We start from the raw sequence: 23327 nt of genomic DNA, 5'->3' as shown, positions 1-23327 counted from the left end.
AAGCTGCTCTCCTGACGAATGCAATTTCTTTAAAGAACCATTAATTCGTTTTCTTCATTTAGGTTTCTTTTTAACAGTACCCTGGTGCTTTTTACTCACACGCTTAAATATATTTAAGAAATTTACCTCTAGACATTGTTTTAGTAACGGTTTTATTGCTGTGAAGGGACACCACGACCACACAACTCTTATAAAAGCAAACATTTAATTGGGGCTGGCTTACGGTTTTAGAGGTTTAGTCCATTATCATCACGGAGGGGAAACATGACAGCTTGCGAGCAGACATAGTGCTGGGGGAACTGAGAGTTCTTTATCATGATCCACAGGCAGCATAAGGAGACTACATACCGGGTTAGGGATTTAGCTCAGTGGTAGAGCGCTTGCCTAGCAAGTGCAAGGCCCTGGGTTCGGTCCCCAGCTCTGAAAAAAAAAAAAAAAAAGTTAAATCGGAAGGAGACTACATACCACACTGGGGGTAGCTTGAGCATATGAGACTTCAAAGCCCACTCCCACACTGACACACTTCCTCCAGCAAGGCCACACTCATTCCAGCAAAGCCACACCCACTCCAGCAAGGCCACACCCACTCCAACGAGACCACACCCACTCCAGCAAAGCCATGCCCACTCCAACGAGGCCACACCTACTCCAGCAAGGCCACGCCCACTCCAATGAGGCCACACCCACTCCAGCAAGGCCATTCCTCCAAATAGTGGTAACCCCTGTCAACCAAGCATTCCTATTCGAACCATCACAGGCATCACTCAACCAATCGTCTGCAGAAATGCCTCATACTTTTCCTTTATTTTTACTGTGTGTTCTTTTTTTTTTTTTTTTTTTTTTTTTTTGGAGCTGGGGACCGAACCCAGGGCCTTGCGCTTCCTAGGTAAGCGCTCTACCACTGAGCTAAATCCCCAGCCCCCTTACTGTGTGTTCTAATGCTATTGAGAACATGTCTTACAGGCTCTGTGATGGCCGTATTGAGAGCAGAGCTTACCCACAACCCAGAGGGCTCATGTGTACCTCACTGAGATCCGAGGTGGTGAGCATGACTGAATCCTCTGTCTCCTCTGACGTCTTCCTGGGAAACTTCAGTTGGTTAGCCAGCATTGCCATGACTCTACAACTACTGTTTTCCCATGACCTAGAGATAAACAAGGTCAGCTTTGTTAAACTGCCCTTCTGTGTGGCTAGGGGACACAGCCTGCCGCCTGCAGACTCAGTCTTCAAGTGTATCGTAGTCTAGTAAACCCTACAGGGAATGTTAGCATTTTCATCAACATCATGGTCGCTTTTAAGGAGGGAGGAAGGTAGTGTGACTTCCATATTATATTGTTTCCTTTGTCTTTTTCTTTTTCTTTAATTTTTAAGATTCTATCTCAGTAACCATGTGGTGTCTCCAGCAGTCACATGGTGGCTCACAACCATCTGTAATGGGATCTAATGCCCTCTTCTGGTGTGTCTGAAGACAGCAACAGTGTACTCATATACATTTTTTTTAAAGGCTCTATCTTTTGTATAAATAACATTGAATGTCATAGAACCTAAAAGGTTCACATAGTTTCTTCCCAACAACAGAGTCTGCTTTTAATGGTAGATAAGAAAAAGTTTTCTTTTTCATCCAATTCAATTGAACTCAACCAGGCCAGCATTGGAGAGTTTAAGATTAGATTTTTTTTTCTTTTTTCTTTTTTTCGGGGCTGGGGACCGAACCCAGGACCTTGCGCTTCCTAGGCAAGCGCTTTACCACTGAGCCAAATCCCCAACCCCGATTTTTTTTTTTTAAGATTTATTTTATTTATATGAGTACGCTGTAGCTGTCAGACACACCAGAAGAGGGCTTCGGATCTTATTACGGATGGTTGTGAGCCACCATGTGGTTGTTGGAAACTGAACTCAGGACCTCTGGAAGGGCAGTCGGTGCTCTTAACCACTGAGCTACCTCACCAGTCCCAAGGTTAGATTTTTCAACATCCAAGGTCCATCATAGAGATGAGGACTAGTAATCCCAGCTCTCAGGACACTGAGGCAGGAAGATTTCCAGTTTAAGACTCGTAACTTCCAGGCCATCTCTCTCCTTATAGTTCAGAAGCAGCTATAGATGTACAGTTTGGGGAATGTTAATGAAGAGATTATCAAAGGGAAATGAGCTTAAGAAATACATTGTGTCATGTCTACTCCTGGTGCACCTGAACTCACCATGGGCTTCAGCATACGTGCCAGTGAACACGCAAAAAAACCCAACACAACAAAATATAAACACCCAGTCCAGCATTTTCCAGCCTTCTTTGGTCACTAAAGTCTTCCACTGAACAAGCCCGAGTTTTCTACCAGGTGAATCTCCTCCTGAGTTTTGAAGTAATAAGCAGTGGGGTGTCTCTATGCCCTCTGTTTTAATATTTTGTTTAAAGAAATGGTAAGATTTATGCCTGGTTGAAAGTAACATAAAGCCTAGTATTTGCTGTAAATGTTTGAGTAGCTCACACAAAGGCCTACCTTCTTGGTAATTGTTAAACTGCTTGTAGTAGACATTCTGTGCATGTGGATTTCTGTATCCTGTGTATGAGGTCACCTAGGCTCCTCTGAAGTCTTATGTTGAAAAGCGGACGATGTGTATTACTTATTCACACCATAGCCTGCATGCTTTGGGAAGGAAGGGTCAGAGTCCTCAATACTGCACATGTAAAGCACATGTAAAGTGTGTGTCACTGCACAGGCATGTCAGGAAGGGGCACACTTCTGTGTCCCTCTGAGCAGGTAAGTACTATACAACGTATTTTGCAATTTGTAAATTTGCACGAGTGATTTTTGAATCATGTAGTGCCGGAAGCACCAAGACAATCTTGGGGAAGTGGCCGTAAAGTTATGGAGATGATTATCACCAAACTTAATAAAACTGATTAATTTATTATATTCAACAACTTGAGTTTTGGCTTCTTAAATATAGACTCTGGGAAACTCTGGGGTTTGCTGAGTAGAAGCAAGCTCTCAAACAGTCCCTGAAAGCTTGTGTGTCAGGATCTAGAGGAGAATGATGTATGAATAACAGCTGCCTTTGATTTCAGCTATGAAATAAAAAAACCTTGGAAACCCCCTCCACCATTTTCCCATTTGTGATTTACAGTCACAAAACGTCTGGCAAAGTTCCATTTAAAAAAGAAATCTGTTTCCATTTGAACCATCCAACTCTCACGCCCTTTTTTATATTCTCCTTCTGTTTGGTTTGGTTTTTGTCCATGCTCTCAAAGGTTACCTGCAGGTACGACGTCTCCTATGGCTCACTCAGCAGTCGAAAATGCTCTGTGTAGTCTCTCTCTTCTTTTCCAGACTCCTCTTCCCCAGGTTACTTGGATGAAGTTCTTTCTTCCTTGACTTTTTCCTCCTGTTTCTTGTTTCAGAGGAAGATGAGGCCTCTCCGCCGAGTGCCCTGCCTCCAGGTTAGGATGACTCCCCGACCCAACTTTGAACTCATTAATTCATTGGCCTACTGTAGAAGCAAAGAATCAGAGGAGAAAGAGGGGGAACATTGGTCTTAATAATGATTTCCATGAGAAACTCCTGGAAAGAAAGATTTTTCTAGCCAGGTGTGGTAGTAAACACCCATAATTCCAGTACTGGGGAGACTGAGGCAGGAGGATCTCAAGGTCAGAACAACAGCAGGGGCTAAAGAGTGGGTTCAAGACCAGCCTGAATCATCTGGTGATACTGTTGAAAGGAGAAAGAGAAAGAGAAAGAGAGAGAGAGAGAGAGAGAGAGAGAGAGAGAGAGAGAGAAGGAAGGGAGGGAAGGAAGGGAGGAAGGAAGGAAAGAAAGAAAGGGAGAAAGGAAGAAAGAAAGAAAGAAAGAAAGAAAGAAAGAAGGAAAGAAAGAAAGAAAGAAAGAAAGAAAGAAAGGAGAGAGGGAGGGAGAGAAGGAAGAAAGGAGAGAGGGAGGGAAGAAAGGAAGTAAGAAAATCTTGGATATGATTATTTTAGGGATGAAATGTTTATCATCCATTTTCACCTATATATCCCTATTATTTATATTTTTAAATTATATTATTGCTCTTAAGGAGGGCCGATTCCTAACAGAGTCCTTCATAGTTGGGATTCTACTGGTTTTCCACTCACACCAGTTTGTAGTTTTCTTTCTCTCTAACCAAAAGAGATAGGGTTTAGGAGTGCCCCAAGAAGTTTGCAGCCGGGGTTGGGGATTTAGCTCAGTGGTAGAGCGTTTGCCTAGCAAACGCAAGGCCCTGGGTTCGGTCCCCAGCTCCGGAAAAAAAGAAAAAAGAAAAAAAAAAAAAAAGAAGTTTGCAGCCACCCTACTTCCCTCCTTCCTCCACTCTCCTGCATCCTCCAAATCATACTTTCCTTTCAGGTTTGGGTAGTCGGGCCCTGGAGAGAAAAGATTCAGGTGAGCAAACACATCTGGACGAGATATCCGGACCCCAAGCTTATACAAGCACTAATGACTCTTTCCTGGGGCTGTATTGATTCTAATCCTTGTTCCATTCAGTTTGTAGCTTTTACAGCAACCTTTTGTTACATTTCCCCATAGAAGAGAACTAATGTGTTGAAAGACAATTAACTTTTGCATGACACACTGCACACCTTCAAGGATTCAGCCACATGTGACACAGACGTCCTTGATACATCCTAATGTCATTTCTTTTTCTTTTTCTTTTTTTTTCGGAGCTGGGTACCAAACCCAGGGCCTTGCGCTTGCTAGGCAAGCGCTCTACCACAGAGCTAAATCCCTAATCCCCCTAATGTCATTTTTAACACCGAACAAATAGCCAGAGATCAGTCTCCACTCCGGGGATGTGGGGAGTTATAATTTACATCTGTGTAGAATTGTAAATATAACTGTTAAAAACATCTTCAAACATATGCCGTGGGCTGTAACTACGATTCTAAGGTTATTTGATCTTTCATTCATTTAATAATCTGGTCCCATCACTGGCTGCTTAAGAACCAGCCAGTGCCACAGGCACTGCCCATATAGAGTGAGCACACCAAGAAAAATTTCTTGTCCTCATAACCCTTACATGGATGATCACCACTCAATACTAGTGTTAACATCACAGACACAGCACATGACTTTAACCTTAACTCGGGAATTAAGAATGCGTAATCAAGTGACTACTTGACTTAACCTCTCATTGTGGGTAAGAATTCTTAGCCATGAGCATGACTGACTCACGGAAACTAAAACAATTAAATGTGTACCTCCCTTCTTTTCATGAAACATGAACAAGGACAGAGTTGTTGACTGGGACATTTCCCCTCAGTTATCAAGTGCCAACCACCGAACTCTGCCTGCATTGGCTCGGAGAGGGAACATCACCACAGTCCCCTGCTACCCTCTCCAGATGCCCTCACTGGAGTTAACTGCTGACCCCTGTCAACTTCCCATCTCCTTGCAGACTAGAAAATACAAAGCAGGCTTCTCTTTCAGCTTGTCTCTCTTTATGGGGAAGCTTCGACCACCTTCTCCTCTACTCTAGCTTTTTGTTTGTTTGGTTTTGTATTTTTCTTCCTTGCAGGTCAACTTTACTGCTCTTTACATCCTGCAGGTCAGGACCCTGTAACTTACCTCTACTGTAATTTCCCACTGAGGGAAGCAGCAAGGAACCTAGAAGTAGGAAGCCAGGCTTGGTTCTCTGATTTATGCTGGGCGGTTTACCTTTAAAGTGACCCACCCTTTGCTTTCTCCGGGTTCTGTGGTGTGGATTTGACCTTTGAGTTAGCCATGGGGAATGACACCTTAATTTCTGTGTGAATTTCACTGCCACCGTCTAGATAATTGGGAACAGTGAGAATGCCAAGAAGAGCGTACAACTTATCTGACAAGCTTTACTATTCCAGGAATTAGAAAACGTTCCTCTGTCGGCCCATGGAAGACCCATCCCTGTGAGAATGAGAATCTGTCCCTCTTTACTGGTGGTTGGCGGGGGGATGAGGGAATGCTGTCATTTTTATCTAGGTTTACTGAGCAAGACCAAGACTCAGCATGGAGGAGAGCAGCAAACACAGGTAAGCGAACCTGAGGAGACTCTGGCCCCGAAATGATCCTGTGTCTTCCTGTCTGCTTCCAGAATGGTCTCTTGGTGAGTCACCTGCTGGCGGGGAGGAGCAGGACAAACAGAATGCCAACTCACAGCTGTCCACCCTGTTTGTTGAAAAACCGCAAACCGGATCGGTGAAAGTCGGTGAGTATTGACCCGGAATCCCACCCGTTTCCACACATCACAAAGTAAGTCACTTTAACATGAGACTTCAGTGGCCGTGAGACCATTCATCGTCTTCATGCTATTCCAAAATATTGTCATTACCCCCAGGAGATTTGGCATCCCATTACTCCATTGCCCCCTCCCCCATTCCCTAATCCTGTCTCCACCCCATGGAAAACCTACCATGTTTATTTTATACAAAAGGAATAATTGTGTAACTCATGGCCCTGTGGCATTTGGATTCTTTTGATTAGCATAATATTTCTGAGGTCCACGTCCAATGATTTAGCAATAGTCTACTGTGCATGAATTCTATACCATGCATTGTATAACCCCAGAAGATAGATGATGGTTATTGTAGTCATTCCTACCACACAGGGGCTCAATGTCTGGACCCTAGAGCCAACTTGATTGGGTCTGAAATGTTGGTTCTGTTTCTTGCTAGTAGGGCAGAGCATTCAGCCTTGTTACACCTCAGTTTCTCCTTGTGTAAAATGAGAACGAGTAATGAGACCTGCCCCTGAAGCTCTGAAGACTGGTGTCTGCTGTCACCATGTCAGGACTCACCCCAGAAGGTGCTTAGGGTGCCCACAACCCTGTACCTGTACCAGATGAGCTTTGCAGTGTGACTCAAGGGCAGCTGGCCAGACAGATGTTACAGATGTGGCAATTTTTATTCAAAAATGTTCATTACATAACATACTATCAGATTGTCCCCGAGACAGTATACCCGTTTGAATCCACATAAATTATAGCCTGAAGACAGGAGCAGACAGGAGGATTTAGCCAAGCCGATAACCACAAAAGCCACATGCCGTGAAGGAAATAGAAAGCGCAGAGATAGGGGAGAACTGAGGAGCTTCGGCCTTTTAATTTAGCAAATTCTGATGGCTGGAATCAGATGGATACCAACCAGACATTGTACAAGTGAGCATATAGCTAACTATATCCCAGAATTCCTTCCTTCAGGCCTAGTATACAAGCAGAAATGTTGGCTCCCTGTATGTTCTGGTAAGAAACCGAGATACCGGGCCACTGGCCAAGGTGCTTCTGATGTCCCCAGGGTCTAATCGGTGACTCCGTGGTCACTTCAAGTCGCCCCAAGGAGATCAGTTTACCTCAGTCAGAACCCTACGATAACAGTCATCCAACCCATCATCTTGAATAATACGGACATGCATTTCTTCTGTGGTTTTTTTTTTATTCCACATACATGCAAATCCACGTATAAAGATTTCTTTCCAGCCATTTCTTCATTCCTTCTTTTCTGATTCAAAGTGTTCAAATGAACTGGGGAGATGACTCAGGAGTAGAGCAGTGTCTAGCATGCACGAGGCTTCGGTTCAGTCATCAGTGAGATTTGTATATATAAATATAAAAATAACTATAAAAATTAGTATAGATTACTGAATATATATTATCTTACATAATATATTACTTAGTAAAAACTATAGACACAGACTTACATGCATACGTACATGAATACATACACACACACACACACACACACACACACACACACATGCATACATAGAAAGTTCTAAAGCAGATCAGATAGATTTTCCTAACACGTCAAGGACACTTACCCCCAAAGCATGACGACTCATCACGCCACTGTAAACACATGAGCCCTGCTCTATACAGAGCAGAGCTGCATCAACTCCTTTCAGCTGAAAGCAAGACAAACCGCAGTTTCTAAATCCCAGATTAAATCCTCTGTGCTTACTCTAGGTGCAAACATCACCTTTATAGCCAAAGTTAAGGCTGAAGATCTTCTTAGGAAACCCACTGTCAAATGGTTCAAGGGGAAATGGATGGACCTTGCCAGCAAAGCAGGGAAACACCTGCAGCTGAAGGAGACCTTCGAGAGGCAAACTCGGGTATGGTCCCGAACCCTGGCTCATCCCTTCCTGGGGGGTAGGAAGATATTTCAGGCTCCCTCATGGTTTTTCCCCCTAGGGAATATATTTCTATTCACCCCCAGATATCAGACATCAAAGACAATGTCATCAAAGAAAAGATCCCATCCAAATTCGGCCAATGAATCCATTGGGGTTATTTCTAGGAGCAAGGCGTTAGCTGCAGCATCATGAGAAAATCGGGAGCTACATGGTGAAATGCCTTGCCCCAGCGTGGACAATGATTCGTAAAAGCTGTATCACCAAGTCTTCTAACTTACAGACAACTCCACCTCTGCAGATTACCCTCTTCCTCAGTAACTGTTTACTGCTTGTGTAACCACGGGGAGGGGCCTTGTGAGCCTTATGGGTTTTATGAGCCTTGTGAGTCTCCCCATTCTCTCCATGAGGGAATGTTAAGAAGGTTTCATCTTGTGATTGGCTCCTGCTGGCGATTCCTGGCTACCCTGATACAAAATGGCAACAATCAGGTTCAACCCAAAGGAAATAGCTATTTGTCTACACCCTGTTGCAACTGTCTTGCTGTGTCTACAAGCTGTGAGACACATTCACCCTTCTAGACGGAGACCCACGTTTGGATATATAGTCCTATCTTTATACCAATACTGAGAAGTTTGTTAAGGTAGGGGAGCCCCTATCTCAGCCTGACGTCAAGGTCAGTCTAAGTATGTCTGGACGCTTTTTGTTACAGATATACACATTTGAAATGCAGATCATCAAGGCCAAAGAGAACTATGCAGGAAATTACAGGTGTGAGGTCACCTACAAGGATAAATTTGACAGCTGTTCATTTGATCTTGAAGTACATGGTAAGAGAGCCATCTTGCTTGGATAAATGTGATATTTTTACGAGGTGGGAAGGGTTGAGGAAGAGATTTCTGTAATGCTCTCAGATTTGGATTTTTTTTTTATTTAATTGGCACTCAAGATTGTGTTTTTCTGATTGTGGTGTATTTAGTAAGCCCAATGAAGCGGTCTTGTCTCTTGCTATCAATATTCCTTCAGTCCCCCAGAGAAGGGTGATACTGTTCTTCTAATGATTTTTATCTGTTGCATGGGTCCCTTTCCCACTGAACTTTGATGATTAGTCTATACAAGGATGTCAGGATGCCAGGCTAGAGGTATTCTCTTATAGTAACTAATGTCACATGACAGACATTCTCAGCCCATGGGTTCTGTGCACTGCCCAAAGAAAACACAATATGGATAAAGGTTAGGGTACACTGAGGTGGAATGAAGGCCCCCACCCCTTTTGTAAATGTTCTGAACTGAGGATGAGTTCATCCAAGTGAGATGTGGCCACACAGAGGAAGCAAAGCAGGTATTGTTTTAAATGGGATTCATTGCATGACAGGAATTGAGTTTTAGGAAGCAATCCTTTCTGGAGAACCTACTGTTTGTTGCACATTTACAGTGATGTCATTAGTCAGGAGTACCGCACTTCAAGTCGGATCCCTCTGGAGCAGGGTAGCAAGGATTATGAAGACTCCAGAAACCACACCCTGTCCTACTTGAGTGTGTGGATATAGGGAGTCAGCCGTGGCTCAGTGCCCAGAACAGAAGAGCGGCACACAGAAGGAAAGAAAAACCCTTTCCTGCAGTCAAACACTACTTAGATTAAAAAGAATGAGGAGGTAAACTTTGTCCTCACATTAGGATGAGCTCTTCCAGGAAATTATGTAGACAAGCTGGTATGAAAGGTGCCTGGACCACAGGAGAGAGTCAGGATGACTACTGCAAGTTTGGGGCCAGCCTGATTTATAGAGTAAGTTCCAGAGCAGATAGAGCAATGGAATAAAACTGTCACTAAAATATGAGAATAAAGGAAGGAAGGAAGGAAGGAAGGAAGGAAGGAAGGAAGGAAGGAAGGAAGGGAAGGAGGGAGGGAGGGAGGGAGGGAGAAAAAAGGAAGGTAGAGGGAGGGACAGAAAGAAAGGGAAGGAAGGGAGGGAGAAAAGGGAGGGAGGGAGGGAGAAAAAGGAGGGAGGGAGGAAGGAAGGAAGGAAGGCAGGCAGGCAAGCCAATGACCTGGAAAGGCCATGAAGTTCTCGTTCTTTACAAGATGTCAGATGTCAAGCAGATACAAAATGATCATGGGTCCCTCGCTGTAAGGACCTCTAGTACCCAATGGGGCTGCATCACACCAGCCAGGCATGTTCAAGAGTCTCCTGGGAAAGTTTTTCAGAATTCTGATATTTGGGCTTCCCTCCATGATAGTTCAAAAATCTCTATCAGGAAAGATCAGGTTGATGCATTTTAACAGTTCTTTCTGAAGTAGCTGGCAGGCAGGCAGAATGACAAGTTGCAGTTGAAGTCTCCCTGTTGGCCCTTCATTCAGAGGACAAGCGATGGTGATGTCTCAGTAGCTCAGCCACCCAGGGGGACAGCATCTCCTTTCACCTGATGCCTTTCGGTCTGGAGAAGCCTCCATAATTCATGACGATCTGAATACAAAATTGCCTTCCTAATTGTCATTCATTGTATTATTTTCTTTCTTTCCAAAGAATCTACTGGGACTACTCCAAACATTGACATCAGATCTGCCTTCAAAAGAAGGTAATCTCATAGCGGGGATCCAGATAGCTCTCATATAAAAGAAAGTCGTTGAAGGACTTTCCCTCCCTACGCCATAGTCAGGAAGTCCACTTCACCAAAGCCAAGTGTGTCATGTATTTAAAAGCTGTTATTTTATAAGAGCCATGAGCTTAGTACCCAACCAACCTTCTATCGATAATTTCTTGGGGAATTCTTGTTAGAGTGGTAACTCCATTTTGCAGTTGTCATGGCTGTCTTCGAGTATCCATCCACTGGGCAGTGACGTCATCCTTCGTCACCTTCTTTGCCACCAAAAGGCCAGAAGAGTCACAGGAAGAAACACTTCATACAGCACCAGCAAAGCCAGAGCAGGAAGCCTCTATTTATATTTCTTTCCATCAAGTATTAACTACAAAACCGGTTGCCATACCCCAATTACAATTAAGAAGTTACTTAGTAAAGCTAATACCGTAGACTGTTGGATTATCTGAAATAAATAACTGCTAGATCTGTTGGTGTTAAGAATGCTGAAGAAAGCAATAATTTTGACACCCATTTAATTGGTTTTTCTAGCTACCAAGACTGAAAAAAATCAGGGGTCAAGGAAGAAAAATTATATTTATTTATTTATTTTTTGCTAGCTTCTGAGAAATGCAACTACCTATTTCTCACCATTATGTTTACTGTCTGCACTCGGTGACGCCATGATATACATTTTTTTTTAATGAGGACAGATGTTTTATTCTTCTTAAAACTGACTCTACATACCCTTTTGTTGAATAAGACAAAGTTGTCCTAGAGAATCAAATTTGTGAACCCTTTACTGTAAACCAATGATTTTTGTCTGAGTAAAAAGATACACTTCCTGCCTAAAATATCAAGAAATACGATCTTTAGTGACTTTTGAAAAATATTATATATTACCCGATCAATTGATGATTATTTTTTAAAAGATCCTCAAACTTTCAAATTCTCTTCCTACCATCCCTCCCATCTTCCCTAAAGCTCCGTAATAAGCAGTAAACTGTTCTAAACATCTGTGGCACATGCAGCTATGTTAAGAGAGGGAGCTACAATTTTGTGCTCTGAAATCATAGAAATGTGTTTACTTCAAAAGGTCCTCCACCACCTGCTAACACGGAAACTTTGAAAATGCGTTAGTCGGCTTTAATTTCTAAAGCCCTACAGGTTAAACACACTGTTTTTAAACCCACAGACTCTTTCCTTAGAAGCTACAACTAACATCTATAAAGAGCAGGAAACAAAATCTCCATTAAAAATTAAACGTGTAAGTCCGTAGTTCTGTTTAAACGCCTGCAACTTCTTCTTAGAAAGTCAAGACCATGGCTGCAGGCCTGATTTGAGATGCATTTCTCCATAGGAAAAAAGCCTTAAGCAGTTCCTAAGAAAGAGTTCATTAGCAACTCAAGAGAGAGCATTTTTTTTTTTTAAACTTCATTTTAAAAGGTGCTAGCGAGAAAACCAAATGGCCCTGCAGCACAGGGCGGGTCTCTTCAAAGCCGAAAGAAATGCATCTTCTAGAAAGCTCAACAGTGAGTGAGTAGCTCCATTCGTAAGCTCTGTTGGTATCGCTTATCTGATTCATCTACTCACGGGCCTAAAGGATACCTTTAGATATAAGGCTGTGTGTGCCCTTATATGTCTGACAAGCAACACTTCCGCCTTCAAGCCAATCTCTGCCTTCCGTGGATAACAGAGATCGGCTGAAGTCCTTTGCTTTTCACACAGCTTTCCCTCCAGAGCCCCCAACTTGGCAAAAACAAAGTACTTTGCGTTGCTTGGCTTCAGAGCATTTGTGTTATCTGGTTTTTAACACAAATCCAAGCAGTTTCATACATATCTGCGATATCCACTGTGTACAACCATGCGGTAACACAAGCTCCTGATGCCCCCCTTTCCACAAGTACGTACTCCAAAAACGTGCAACGTCACTTGTGTGAAAAGGAATAGTTTGTGTTGATTTAGTCCTTGTGTGCCCGTCCAAGATTGCATATTCGTTCCCGTGTAGAGTGTTCACTGGGGGGAACTCATCTCCGTGTCTGCATTAAACCCTTTTCTTTTGTTAATGACAGTGGAGAAGGTCAAGAAGATGCAGGGGAGCTTGACTTTAGTGGTCTCCTGAAACGTAGGTGAGAACCAAGTGGCGCCGGGAGGCGCTGTGGCCTGGATCTTTCAGACCTACCCAGAGAAGTCAAATTTCAGCTGAATGCTTTTCAAAAGAAGTGTCATTTCTTAACATGCGTTCTGCTTATAGAACATAACAACCAACTAAGAGAGAGAGAAAGCGACAAGTACCTACTAATTTGGTGACGTTGATGCTTCCTAAGCTTCCTGCTTATGTGTTTGATGAGTTTTCTTATATTTTCTTAGTCCAGGGTGAGGAAATTTGATAACTGAGACATAAGGCTTAAATGCCTAGAAACAGCCAAGACCACATACGTTTCCGTTCCATGATTGGGTAAATCCAGCTTTTTTCCTACCTTTGATTTTCTTTTCTTTTCTTTTTTTTTTTTTTTTTTTTGATATTTGACTGAAAATGACAATTACACATTTTGGGGGGGAATGGTCTTTGCAAATGACTGATTCACTTTGATATATTATTTATTATTTATGACTCATATTTAGACATTATTGATTGGAAGGCATACTGATATTTCATAAGACACTACCTATATGAACAATTTTTTTCCCTAAGTATTTTTACTATGACACAGGGTTGATTATAAGATACACCCTCATTCCAGAGATGTTTAAATTGCCATCCTCCGGATTGACATTTTAGAAGTAACATAAACATAGTAGTGAGTTGAAATAAAATTATCACTCATAGATCTTGTGCAATAGAACATATAGACTAGCCACATGGATATTCAGCATATAACCATGATACAGGCTTTCTGTCCATATATGTACACATATAACATATAGTAGGGCTATATTATAAAAGTGTTATTTGTAGCTATAAGGCATTTTCTATAGTGGAAAAAAAACAAAAGAGGAAGTGTTATTCACAGGGACTATATTTTATCTAACAAATTTGTGAGTAGGCAGTAAACTTATTAGTTTTAATAATATTATAATTTTGGCATCAGTTTCCATTCAGTTTTTCAGATTTATCTTAAAAAGATCATTTTAGTCCTCTTCTTGACATTAGAGGAGCGTTAGTGTAAATGCTCTTCAAACATTGTGAATTCTTAAAAAAAGAAAGCAGACTTGTGTTCATAGTCTCAGTTTGGCTGGACGGCTTTTTTTCAAGTTAACGCAATGATGGTCTCAGTCAGAGCGCCCAGCATTATGGTTAAAAACAGTAAAGTTAATCTGTGTGATTTATTAATGATCAGTACTCATCAATGCACATGGTGACACCAAGCACATCGTTTTGATATCTCAATCATTAGTTTAAATAAGATTCATTAATTCCCCAAGTGCATTTAAAGCAACAGTACGGGAAGTGTCCTTAAGCGAGCCTCCGTCTCAAGTGAGAAGCCAAGGTCCTGAGACCCTGAGACACTTAAACGGAGTCACTCAGGAGCAGGTAGGGCAGAGGCCCAAATCCGAGTTTCTTTTCTTTCTTCTTTCTGGGTCAATATTATTCCTGTGGCTCCATGTTAGAAACAGCCCAAGTCTGCTCCCGAAGCTAACGTGCGTCACACTGTCAGCCACAAGGAAGCTTTTCTTCCCTTGTGTCAGCCACACAAGGAGGCACATGTGACCCAACTGAAAAATATCAACCGCTTTCTTCTCTGTAAACTAAAGCTAGGTAATGTCCTGAGAGCCAAAGCAGGATCTCATCCACAGAAAAGAATAAATACATATCTGGAGGATAGCAAGACAGACTTTTAAATCTCAACACCAAGGGGTAAATTACAGTCAAAAATTAAAAAATATAGTTTGGTATTAGTGATCACACTTTCTCCTTCTCTTCTTCCTCTTCTTCCTCCTCCTCCTCCTTTTCCTCTTCTTCCTCCTCTTCCTCCTCCTCTTCTCCTCCTCCTCTTCTTCTTTTAGTTTAAAACTTGAAAGTATATTGTGATTTTTTGCTAGAATTTTTTTTGTTTATTCAGTTTATATCCCAGTATCAGCCCCCCCCCCTTCGCATAGAACCTCTCCTCATTTATCATCCTCTTCTTCTTTGAGAAGGTATAGCTCTGCCCTAGTTATCACTTCTCCCCCCTTCTTGCTACCCCTTTCCCCCTCCCCACCCCATTAGGTTGTTGCAGGACCAGGTACAGCATCTCCCACTGAGGCCAGACAAAAACAGTCTGATTAGGGAAACCGGATCCACAGGCAGGCAGGCAGCAGATTCAGGAAGAGCCCCTGCTCTGTTGTTGGGGACCAAGCTGCTCCCCTGTTACATATGTGCAGGGACCCTTGGTCACACTTTCTTGACAGTGCAGAATTCATTAGATGGCTTTGATTAAGATGGGTGTCCTCCCTGAGGTGTATTTTCTACATATGTACCTGAGAAAGATAAAAGCTAACAGAATTGTAAAGATTAAATTAAATATAGAAGAACTGGATCATGGTAGATAGCAAAAGCCATGCACTTCCTTTTAATGCATTTGTCTTCATTCAAAGACCACACACACACACACACACACACACACACACACACACACACACACACATATACATACACACATACAGGCATGGATATATAAACACACACATGGTACACACATACAGGCATGGATATAAAAACACACACACGATCACACACACATAAATGCGTGTAATATGAACACATACAAGCACACATAAATGCATGCACACACGAGCACACAAGCATATAAACACACAGTCACACACATGCATGCAAGTGCACACACACACAGAAGTACTACAATCAGGATGTGATACCGTAAATTTAGTGCCACAATTTGATTTTAAAAGGAAAGGGGAAAAAAATTAACAGGCTGTTTCTACCAACAATTTGCACGGGGAAGGAAGAGGAATCGGATTACATAGCCCTAAGGATTAAGGGGGGAAACAAGTCTGAGAGAAAAGGGCAGCCACTATGTCCTCAGTTCTCATTTCCGTTACACCCTTTGATTAAGACTCTTATGGGTTGATCCCATAAGACTGTGTTCATTTAATGTACGCGTACTAACCCACCATAATAACCGTAAAGAGCTGTGTTCTTACTAGATTGTGATTGCATGCGTTCTCATTGTGGTCATGACACACGCTTACCCTCTGTGCTTCTCCAGAAGTATGAGGTAGAAACCCTATTGGAATAAATAGTAGAACCAGTGTCTGTGTACAGAAAGCTCTCCCTTTGCATATTAAAGGCAGCTTATTTCAATATACACTGGATGAATCGGGACTAATCTTTGGGGCAGTATTTCATTACGGGATTAGACCTTCATAAATACTTAGAAGCCTTATTCTACAAAGAATTTCTATAAACCTTTTGCGGTTCACTGGGACCATCGGTTTATAGAAATTTTTGATGTAGAAAAAAAGCACAGCAACCACTATACAGGTCTATCCCAACGATGGGAAGGAATCCCGAATCTGGATTCCTCTCCCGGCTGTGCTTCAGGTAGCCACGCAGCATCCTGAGCAGCCGCCATGATAAGTAGAGATACCACTGCAGAAGACAGCTTTGACCACCCAGACCTCCAAAATAAAGGCTTCTGTTTAAATTTGGGGGGTGAAGCAAAGCAATCGAAAAAGGAGAGGGAAAGGGGTCATCAACGATCACGTACAGACTTGGATAAGGAGCACAGTGGAAAAGTACATCTCCTCACACTTTAATAGAAGACAGAGAGGGTGGATGACTGTGAGTCCACTCTAGGAAAAAGTGAGCATTTTTACTGGTTCTCTCTGTAAATATCCACCTCGGGAACCTAGTATGTCTCGTTTCCTTGTGTCTCTTGTAGCTATTTAAATTACAATAAATACTGGGTGTGCCGCTTAGTGGGAGAGGCTAAGCTCTTAGGTTTGATTATCAACATCACATAAACTGGGCGAGGTGGCCAGTTTTTACACTACTATTTGTAATTTATTGACCAATTTTCCATAAAACCATATCCAAACCAGTCTTACTCATGGTAAGTGATAACTGTAATTTTTTTCAAACTAACCTAATTTAAAAAAAAATAGTCAGTTAACCTTAAACAAAATAGTCAGGACTATTTATCCCCCAAAGAAAATCAGTTTAAAGTATACTACACTCGGGGTTGGGGATTTAGCTCAGTGGTAGAGCGCTTGCCTAGAAAGCGCAAGGCCCTGGGTTCGGTCCCCAGCTCCGAAAAAAAAGAAAAAAAAACAAAAAAGTATACTACACTCGTTCAATAAAAAGCTCACTTCAGAGTTTTGGTTTTATTTTGTAATTTTGAAATAGGGGAGAGTTGTGTATTTTAACCTTTTTTTTTTCTGGACAGAATCTTATTATATCATCCCAGCCGGCCTGAAACTCCCTATGTTGACCAGGCTAGCCCCAAACTCACAAAGACCTATCTGCCTTTGTCTCTGAAGTTCCATAGTCACTTTTTCCTCTTCATGGTCTACACAGTCTTTGGTCAGTGACCAAGATTTGGGAGTCATATATTAATGTGGCAGAACAAATATTATTAGAAAAATCTAAAGGTTTGAAATACTGTCTCGATTATGTTCAATCAATTTATGTAGAATGGAATTTTTTTCTCCACCCAGAGCCAATTTTAAATCTTAATTCTTTGTTTTGTTTTGTTTTTCGATCTAGGGTTTCTCTGTGTAGCCATGGCTGTCCTGAAACTTTCTCTGTAGACCAGGCTGGCCTCAAACTCAGAGATCTGCCTGCCTCTGCTGGTCTTCAAGGTGTCTGCCACTATTCCGTGGCCTAAATCTTAATTCTTAATCCACTTTTCAAACTGAATCCACTACCCGCATGTGGGGTGAGATCTGTTTTCAAGTTTCTGAAGAATCTCACTTTACTTCTTGGCCTTTTGTCAAAACTCAAATGCAATCAGACTTTTAAAAAGGAAAGGAAAATATCTCAGGATTTGTCCTGACATCTCTGTTCCTCCTACAATTGGGTTTTGAACTGGAAAAGTAAAGGTCAAAGTGTATATATTTGATCTTCTACTCTCTGGAAGTTTCCCAAGACGTCAATTTGACTCAGTTGGTGTCTCTAAGCAGAACTCTTAGCATCATTGGTCTTTAGGAGCTAGGCCAGTTTCTAACCTAGATGACGGTTCTTCCGGGTTAGGGAGGTGAAACAGCAGGAGGAGGAGCCCGAGATAGACGTGTGGGAGCTGCTGAAAAATGCCAACCCAAACGAGTACGAGAAGATCGCTTTCCAGTACGGCATCACCGACCTGCGTGGCATGCTTAAGCGGCTCAAGCGCATGCGCAGGGTGGAAAAGAAGAGTGCAGGTGAGCATACCTGGGGGCGTGGCAGAGACCAGTCAGTCATCGCCCGCCTAGGACTGTGTGTCTCTGGTCTCATCCTATTAACTAACTCTAGGGTGAAGCTACAAGGGCTTGCAGGGGTTTACAATTCCTTTTATCCACTTTGGATTCGTGTAGAATAGTTCTCTGGTTGTGTTGGTAGTGTGTGCACGGCTCCCGGCTCGGTTTAACTAGCACATTGACAGTACCACAAATGCCACACAGGAAGTAAAGGATGTATCCCTGTGGCCTCTAGGAAACCCCCTGCCCCGCCTCCATTTATCCAGAATCATATCTCCCTCACTCTGTAGCTCCTGATTCTTCTTCAGACATTCAGACAAGGTTCTGTCTGCTTGCTTGCTTTCTTTCTTTCCTTCTTCCTTTCTTTCTTTCTTTTTTCCTTCTTTCTTTCCTTCTTCCTTTCTTTCTTCCTTCCTTCTTTCTTTCTTTCTTTCTTTCTTTCTTTCTTTCTTTCTTTCTTTCTTTCTTTCTTTCTTTCTTTCTTTCTTTCTTTCTTTCTTTCTTTCTTTCTCTTTCTTTTTTTCCGGAGCTGGGGACCGAACCCAGGATCTTACGCTTGCTAGGCAAGCGCTCTACCACTGAGCTAAATCCCCAACCCCCTGTCTGCTTTCTTAACAGACTCTTCCATCCTTTTGACTGGGCCCCTCGAGTTTGCCGCTCACTCCCAATAAACTTTCTAGGGTGGGTTCCTCTGGCTATGATTTGAAACACAAAGTTGGGGATGGGGCAAAAAGGAAGAAAGATAGCCACTAACTCTCCCACCTTTTCTGTGCTGGGTCATTTTCCAGCTTCAGTTGTATATGTCAGAGTGATATTAAACCTATATATTTCTTCCCCCTTCATGTTCAGATAGAGTTAAAAACTCCCATTGTGGTGTTTTAAAGATCTGGCCCTCACTTCTAAATGTTACCCTTAATTGGTTGAGAGCTGGCGCTCAGGAGGGTCTGTCGGCTGCTGCTTTGTTTGCACAACTCAGCCATCCCTGCTGACTCACAACTCCTTCTTGATGATTCCAGAAGCAAGGAGAGTCACAGGCCTTTATAAACACTGAGTTCTGAGTCCATGTGCTAGGGAATCAGCTGCAAATCCAATATTAATCTTTCTCTTTTCAAAATAAGAGACAGTGAATATATGTGCCAATAAGTGCAAAGGCGTTTTCTGCCAAATCTAACCCCTTTAGTTTGAACCTGGGAACCCACATGGCGAGAGGCGAGATCAAATTCTCCCAAAGTTCTCTTCTAACACCGATCCCCAAAGCGCATACAGGCAGAGACAAAATAAGTAAGTGTGATTTAAAATTAATAGGAGTACTATTTTTTCTCATGCTTCTTTTTAAAAACATGAGAGTTCCCTTTACATTTTAACCCATCTTACTGTCTGCATGTCAACAAAACTCTGAAATAGAAGTGGTGATCAGAAGGCTTCCGAAGTTGCTCTTCCCCGGGACAGTTTTTTGTTCTTAGATTTTCATGTGTACTTTAGCTACTTAGACTGGTAGCCTTTGTGTATGCACGGTGTCGAATTGTTTGTTCCTATCTGCAGCTTTTGCGAAAATCCTCGACCCTGCATATCAGATCGATAAAGGGGGCCGAGTAAGATTCGTTGTGGAATTAGCAGACCCAAAGCTGGAAGTGAAATGGTTTAAAAATGGCCAAGAGATTCGACCCAGCACCAAGTAAGTGGGTGGTAAAAGGCTCAGTTAAAATATAAATGAACAATAGTTTGACCTAACTCTTACAGAATAAAAGAACATTTTAGGCATCTGCTGTCTATCCGTGTGTGTGTGTGTGTGTGTGTGTGTGTGTGTGTGTGTGTGTGTGTGTCCCAGTGTCTTTATAATGTAAAACTGTATGGAGAGAGGAGAAAGGTGGATGTCACTTTTCGTGGATTTTGGAATTCTGAAAGTCACAGTGCTGTGTGAAAAAGCTCTTACATCTCCTCAGGCTTTCCCAGTGAGTCGAAATTATTTCGTGTCACTACATGTTTTATGTCATTATCTCAGAGCATCGTCAAACTTCTCTCTGTTCAAAATAATAAAACTTAGAAACATTTGAAATATACATTTGATATGCCAGATGAAAACCACATCTCATAAGTAGAAGGTTTTGGTTTGGTTTGGTTTGGTTTTTGGTTTGGTTTGGTTCGGTTTCCCCAAAATCACAAGAGTCTTTGATGGTGACTGAATATCTACTTGGGCCTTGTTGGCAGGACCCACAATATTACATCTGAACAGAACTATTGGATGTTAAGGTATTGAAATGTAAACCTAAGCCTGTGTCTTATTATGTCTTGCCCCTCTTCCAAAGGAAGGCATCAAACTGATCCCCAGTACCTAATGATATTGCTAATCTGTTATGAAACTACTTCATAGAGGTCCCCCTTAGTCCGGAAGGTTCTCAGCTCCGGCATATCATTTTAAGTTAATAAGTTCATAACATGTACACTGACACAGCCTTTAATCCCAGAAACCTGTCGCTTCTAGGATACAGTAAAGTGGTCTCCAGCTTTTCCATGGGCTCGTGCCAAACAGCATGACATGAGATGCTAATATTTATACCTGGGGCAGAAGTCTCTTGACTCCCTCAGACATTAATTTTCTTGGTTAGCTTCATTAGAAAATGTTCTCGAGGTCGTTCATTTGAGAGATTTCCCCGATTTGGTTTGCTCAGCTATGAGAACGCTCTCGTGTGCTGCTCCATAATCAACACATAGGATTAGTGTAGCATATATTAAGGCTTCTAGTGTTCTGTTTCTGAACTTCATTTTTTAAGTGGATTTGCTTTGATATGTATTGGTGGTTTTGCCTTAAATGCCTGGCCACTGGTGCCCCTGGAGGCCAGAAGATGAGTTACAGATGAGTTACGTAGGTGCTGGGAATCAAACCCAGTCCTCTGGAAAAACAGTCAATGCTCTCAACTGCTAAGCCATCTCTCCAGCAGGGACAACACTTTCTTAATAGAGAGTAACCCTGAGACAATAGTCCCAGTATTTAAGTTCATGTAAGAGACTATATATTTGCTTCTGATCTCAATTAAAGTTAATTATTGCTTGAATTGCCCAAGTATTTATTCATCCAACATACATATTCCGTGTTCATGGGCTAAAGAATGAAGGAAATGTGTGTAAATGAGGAAGACAACATCTCTGCCATTTTGTAATGTACAGAACTGTGGAGTTAAAAATCTTTCTAACACACTCAACCAACTCTATCTTCCAAAAGTGAGTTAAAAATTAAACTACATGAGATTTTTTTTATATTTGTACTGAGAGCATATATGAAAGAAAAGAATAACAAATTAAATAGATGTATAAATATACATTTTCCATGTATCATATGAATAAAAACAAACTTTCGTCTGACATGTTAGACATATAAAATATGCTGCAAAAATAGAAGATCATAGCTATATCCTTGATGCTCAAGTATTAACAAATTATAAGCCAGATTTACTAGTAAAGTTAAAAAAAAATCAAGGTCTCACACTATGGCCCCTTCCTGTTTAAAACAGATACATCTTTGAGCACAAAGGAAATGAGAGAATCATGTTTATTAATAACTGTGCACTGACAGATGATTCGGAGTACTACGTGACAGCTGGAGATGAGAAATGTTCTACTGAGCTCTTTGTAAGAGGTAAAAGGAAACCTTTTCTTGCATTATCAAGGGGCTAGGGCTCTCCTTCCAGGGACACTGATCCAAACCAAAGGCAAGGTAGACCCTTCAGCCCAGAGAAGAAGCAGTCGCCTCCCTCTCTAGAAATCTCCGGCTCGCCTGTTAGATTGGCTCACTGTTGCAACTCTGACAGGTATCCTGAGTCCTACTTAGTCTTCTGTTTCGTTGAAGAAGAGAGAAGCAGAGGGAGGGAGAAAACGCCCCTACAGGAAGCGTCCTCATGGTTCTGACTTTAAGCCAAGCGCTATTCTGCAAAACAGATTATTTTAGCTATAGCTTCTGAAACCCAACGTACTTGAATGGATAGTCCACAGTTTGCCCACTTAGCTGAATAAAAGCCGCTTTAATCAAGACAAGGGCATCATTCGCTGGCGTTAGAAGAGTGGCTGGGATAGTAGAGAAAGCCAGGTTGACTGTATTTTCTTTGTTAAGCCCTCCAATTACAGACAATCCCATCCCCTCTCCTTGACTGAGGGCCCAAATCAAAACCTTCAAGCTTTATACATCCTCATTCATCCAAACTGTCCACCTTACTCAGTGAAGGCAGGATATTTGGTGTATATTTTGTGTGCTCTCCAAACGAATAATTTGTTTTGCTGTGAACAGACATGGAGAGTCTCACCTCCCATTTCCCCACCAGATGATTCATTGATGATTCTTTCCCCTCTGCTGCCATTTCCTCCACAAGCAAACTGGGGTTCAAGACCCAGACTTTGGATATTTTCATGGTTTTTGATTTCCCCTTTTCCAACTAGAGCCTCCAATTATGGTAACAAAGCAGCTGGAAGACATGAACGCTTACTGTGGGGAGAGAGTAGAGCTGGAAGTCGAGGTGTCTGAAGATGACGCCAATGTGAAGTGGTAAGTGGCTTTTCTGGTACCTGTTTGCCTCTAATAGACAAAGTATCTTGATAACTATAGAATGCAACATGGGAGTGGCTTTTAAACACAGAGGAGATCACAGCCTTTTTTTTGTACTAGCAGAGATAACTAAAAACATCCTCTGATCTGAAAAGCCAACTCCCAGAAATCTATGCAAAGATGTGTAGGGAGGCAGGGACTTACTGATAAATGGACCTTGGGTTTTCTTAGACTTTGTAACAGGCCTTACAGTGTCTAAGGTGGGAAAACATAATGTACCTGTTTTCTATTTAAACCCTCATTGTTGCTGGGAATGTAACCCAGTGTGAGAGCGCTTGGCTTTAGCGTGTTCAAGGCCCCAGACTCCAGCCCTACTGCCCTAAGAATGCAGTTTTCAGTCCCTGGGAAGATATGGTAGGCTGAAAATCACCAACTCCTTTCAAAAGTTAAAAAGGGCAGGGGGCATAGCTTAGCGGTGAGGCTGAGTGAGCTTGTGCGAGGCCCTTAGTTGACTATTTCACACATGCATGCACACGTATATGTGTGCACATGCACATACACACACACACACACACAGAAACAGAGAGAGAGACAGACAGAGAGAGAGAGAACAAATAAAAGCTTGAGGTGGTAGGAACTGAAGAGTCGTTCATTACATGTTCTATGCAAGTTAGTTCAAAATTAAAAACTAGTGGGTTTAAGGTTG

General features: G+C 42.1%; 1 protein-coding gene across 35 annotated transcripts in view; it reads left to right on the top strand.

Moving 5' to 3' along the window:
- Mybpc1 (myosin binding protein C1) overlaps nt 1-23327 on the top strand; it is an 85598-nt gene that overhangs the window by 26168 nt on the left and 36103 nt on the right. For 13 of the 35 annotated variants that reach the window (XM_087557861.1, XM_087557868.1, XM_087557865.1 and 10 more), the window contains 9 exons: nt 6080-6193; nt 7946-8094; nt 8825-8942; nt 10638-10689; nt 12762-12818; nt 17885-18051; nt 19630-19762; nt 21597-21721; nt 22516-22621. In XM_087557861.1, the coding sequence (XP_087413987.1) occupies nt 6080-6193; nt 7946-8094; nt 8825-8942; nt 10638-10689; nt 12762-12818; nt 17885-18051; nt 19630-19762; nt 21597-21721; nt 22516-22621 (1021 nt within the window). Of the gene's footprint in view, nt 1-3398; nt 3438-4359; nt 4396-6079; nt 6194-7945; nt 8095-8824; nt 8943-10637; nt 10690-12761; nt 12819-17884; nt 18052-19629; nt 19763-21596; nt 21722-22515; nt 22622-23327 lie in introns of all 35 variants that reach the window. The other 22 variants (NM_001100758.3, XM_087557844.1, XM_087557863.1 and 19 more) reach the window with 2 other exon arrangements.

The sequence above is a fragment of the Rattus norvegicus genome, chromosome 7 (assembly GCF_021556685.1).
Source record: "Rattus norvegicus strain SHRSP/BbbUtx chromosome 7, alternate assembly SHRSP_T2T, whole genome shotgun sequence".
In the NCBI taxonomy this organism is placed as follows: domain Eukaryota; kingdom Metazoa; phylum Chordata; class Mammalia; order Rodentia; family Muridae; genus Rattus; species Rattus norvegicus.
Note: the sequence above shows the minus strand (reverse complement) of the source record. Positions and strands in the feature narration are given on the sequence as shown.